We start from the raw sequence: 2,989 nt of genomic DNA, 5'->3' as shown, positions 1-2,989 counted from the left end.
AAGTGTGTGCTTGTAGGACACGGGAGCCGAGGTCTGTGAGGGAATTTGGGGGTCCCAGGCTCTGGGGCAGGTTGTGGGGGGCAAGGAGGAGAAGAACCAAACTCTCTGAGTGGCCAGGCCCCGGGAGGGGGTAGGAGGCCCTGGGCCGGCCCTGACAGGACCTCCTGTGGCCCCTTCCACCCCAGGCCCAGAAGGAGGAGCTTCAGAGCCTGATGCAGCAGCCCCAAGAGCTGGCAGAGGAGAACGCCCGGCTGCGCGGGGCCCTGCGGCGGGGCGAGTCCTCCCAGCGCGCCCTGCAGTCAGAGCTACAGCAGCTGCGGGCCCGGCTGCAGGGGCTGGAGGCGGACTGCGTCCGGGGCCCTGACGGGGTGTGCTCCGGCTGGGGCATGGGCCCTCAGGGTGGCAGGGTTGCCGAGGAGCGAGGCCCCAGGGAGCAGGAGCCAGGGCCTGGCTTCCTGGAGCAGAAGGAACGGCTAGAGGCTGAGGCCCGGGCCTTGAGGCAAGAGCTGGAGAGGCAGCGACAGCTGCTGGGGTCTGTGCAGCAGGACCTGGAGCAGAGCTTGAGGGGCGCGGGCCGAGGGGACCCAGCGCGTGCTGGCCTGACCGAGCTGGGCCACAGACTGGCCCAGAAGCTACAGGGCCTGGAGAAATGGGGCCAGCACCCTGGGGTCCGTGCCAATGCCTCAGAGGCCCGCTTCCAGAGTTCCAGGGAAGGGAGTGGAAAGGAGAAGTGGCGGGATGGGCCGGGGGACCACAGCGCTGAGCCCTGGAAGCACAAGAAGGAGGGGTCTGGCAGGGAAAGAAAGAAGAGCTGGCAGGGTGAGGAGGACAGGGAGCTGGCCGGGAGGGGGAAGGAGGAGGGTAAGCCACGGGAGGGGGAGCGGGGCAGCAAGAAGGATGGCAAGCGACAGGGCCCCAAGGAGCCCCCTAGGAAGAGTGGGAGCCCGCGCTCCTCCGCGGACAGGCAGAAGCACCCTCAGTGGAAAGAGGGGGCTAAAGACGGGCATGAGCCCCTGCCACTGTGGGCAGGGCTGTCGAGGCACAAGTACCGGGCGCCCCAGGGCTGCTCAGGCGTGCACGAGTGTGCCCGGCAGGAGGGTCTGGCCTTTGGTGTGGAGCTGGTCCCGGTGCGGCATCAGGAGCTGGCCTCTCTGCTGACGACTTACTTGGCGCGGCTGCCCTGGGCCGGGCAGCTGACCAAGGAGCTGCCCCTCTCGCCTGCTTACTTCGGCGAGGACGGCATCTTCCGCCACGACCGCCTGCGCTTCCGGGACTTTGTGGATGCCTTGGAGGACAGCCTGGAGGAGGTGGCTGTGAGACAGACTGGTGATGATGACGAGGTGGATGATTTTGAGAGTTTCATCTTTAGCCACTTTTTTGGAGACAAAGCACTGAAGAAGAGGTGGGCGGCTGGGCCCGGGGGTGGAGGGGGGGTGACCGAAGGAGCAGGGGCCCTGAGGAGGGGTCTGTTTCAGCCAGTTTCAACACCCAGCTGGCTCCCCTTGGAGCAGCATCTGGAGACTTGCCTGTCTTCTGGGAGGTCGGGGAGCTGCCCGTGTTCACCCCATGTTAGTCTGGGCGGCCCCTCCTGGGCCAGGGGGGATTTTTCCTCCCAAGTTGTTCTGTCCCACTCAGACCTGCAGCGTCCGGGGGGTAAGAGGGTTCCTTCGCCTTCCTGCCACCCTGACTGGGGACTTCATCCTGGGGTAGTGGTCTGGTCCCTTCTCATTGCACAGCATCGTCCTCTGAAGACCTCTTCCTGCCCCCACCCTGTGTCCCCCACAGGTCAGGGAAGAAGGACAGACACTTGCGGAACCCGGGGAGGGGCTGAGGCCTGGTGTCCCCTGGCCCCGGGGACCATGGAGTCTTCGTCTCCTCTGGCCCAAGGGGAGCGGAATCACTGATGCCACGGCTGCTGGGAAAAGGCCTTAGCGATCTTCCTGCCTTCTGTCTCTGCAAATATGTGCAACTGCGGGCTGTGACTGGGGGGGGGGGGGGGCCGGAATTCTCATTCTGCAGCCACAGCTCTCATCTTCCCGTGTGTGCGTGCCCCCCACGGTGGGCCCTTGGCTCCACACACGGACCTGTGCGCTTGGGGTGGGACTGGGGTTGCTAGCTGGAGGCCCAGCACGGGGACTTTCCCTGGGGTTTTGTTAGATGTGGAAGCAGCCGTCCCCTGTGGAGGGGGGTGAAGCCCCCTTTTTACTCCTTGCTTCTCACGTGGCTGCACCTCCCGTGTGAACTGTAGTCTCAGACCCCAGTTCAATGCTGTTGGAGCTGTGGGGTGGGGTGGGGGCTCTGTCACCGGGGTGGTATTGGAGCACAGGGGCCCCCACACCCACCTTGTCCACCACGCCACCCTCCCAGCCACGATGGGCCCTTGGGACTGGCACTCCCCACTCTGCTTGCACCCACCTTGGGGCCGCTCTGGGAGATGGAGAAAGTGAGCATGGGCTTTGGGGTGTGGTCTGGGTACATTCTTCCCCGGGAGCCTTGGGTTTCTGATCCTCAAAATAGCGGATTGGATGGCTGGGGAGAGATTAAATAAAGCAATGTAAGCACAATGCCTGTTCAGTGTTTGGCACTCAAAAGCTGTCAGTCTAGGGTGTGGAGGAGGGAGGCGGCCCCCCCAGGCTTCTGGGTTGGGTGCGCCGGGAGCCACTAGGTGGCGCCGTGCCTCCACGTTTGCTGTAGACCTCGCCTCCCCCACCACTTAGTGCCCTAACTGCGGACCCTGCCCCGCCCGGCCTGCGCGCTCCCAGATCCCAGACCCCGTTGGGCTCCTCCTTAGGAAGTCGTTCCCGACGAGCCCCCTTGATTGCCCTGGACGTCCCCCGGGCGTGTGTCTGTCTCCCCGGGTGGCCTGCCGAGGCTGCCCGGGCTGGGAAACCGCCGGCACCGGAGCCACATGATGCGGTGTGACTTCGGGCAGGGGAGAGGGCCTGCGGGTTCCAGGGGGGGGGGGGGCTGGGGGGGATGGCAGGTGCTT

The 2,989-nt window shown here is 65.3% G+C and overlaps 1 protein-coding gene across 2 annotated transcripts in view; it reads left to right on the top strand.

Moving 5' to 3' along the window:
* Positions 1-2,564, top strand: part of PBXIP1 (PBX homeobox interacting protein 1) — a 10,888-nt gene extending 8,324 nt beyond the window's left edge. For both annotated transcript variants that reach the window (XM_040635729.1, XM_040635728.1), the window contains one exon: positions 1,786-2,564. In XM_040635729.1, the coding sequence (XP_040491663.1) occupies positions 1,786-1,831 (46 nt within the window). In that variant the 3' untranslated portion in view covers positions 1,832-2,564. The remainder of the gene's footprint in view (positions 1-1,785) is intronic.
* Positions 2,565-2,989: the final 425 nt, after the last annotated feature.

The sequence above is a fragment of the Ursus maritimus genome, unplaced genomic scaffold, assembly GCF_017311325.1.
Source record: "Ursus maritimus isolate PB19 unplaced genomic scaffold, ASM1731132v1 scaffold_2, whole genome shotgun sequence".
Lineage (NCBI taxonomy): Eukaryota > Metazoa > Chordata > Mammalia > Carnivora > Ursidae > Ursus > Ursus maritimus.
Note: the sequence above shows the minus strand (reverse complement) of the source record. Positions and strands in the feature narration are given on the sequence as shown.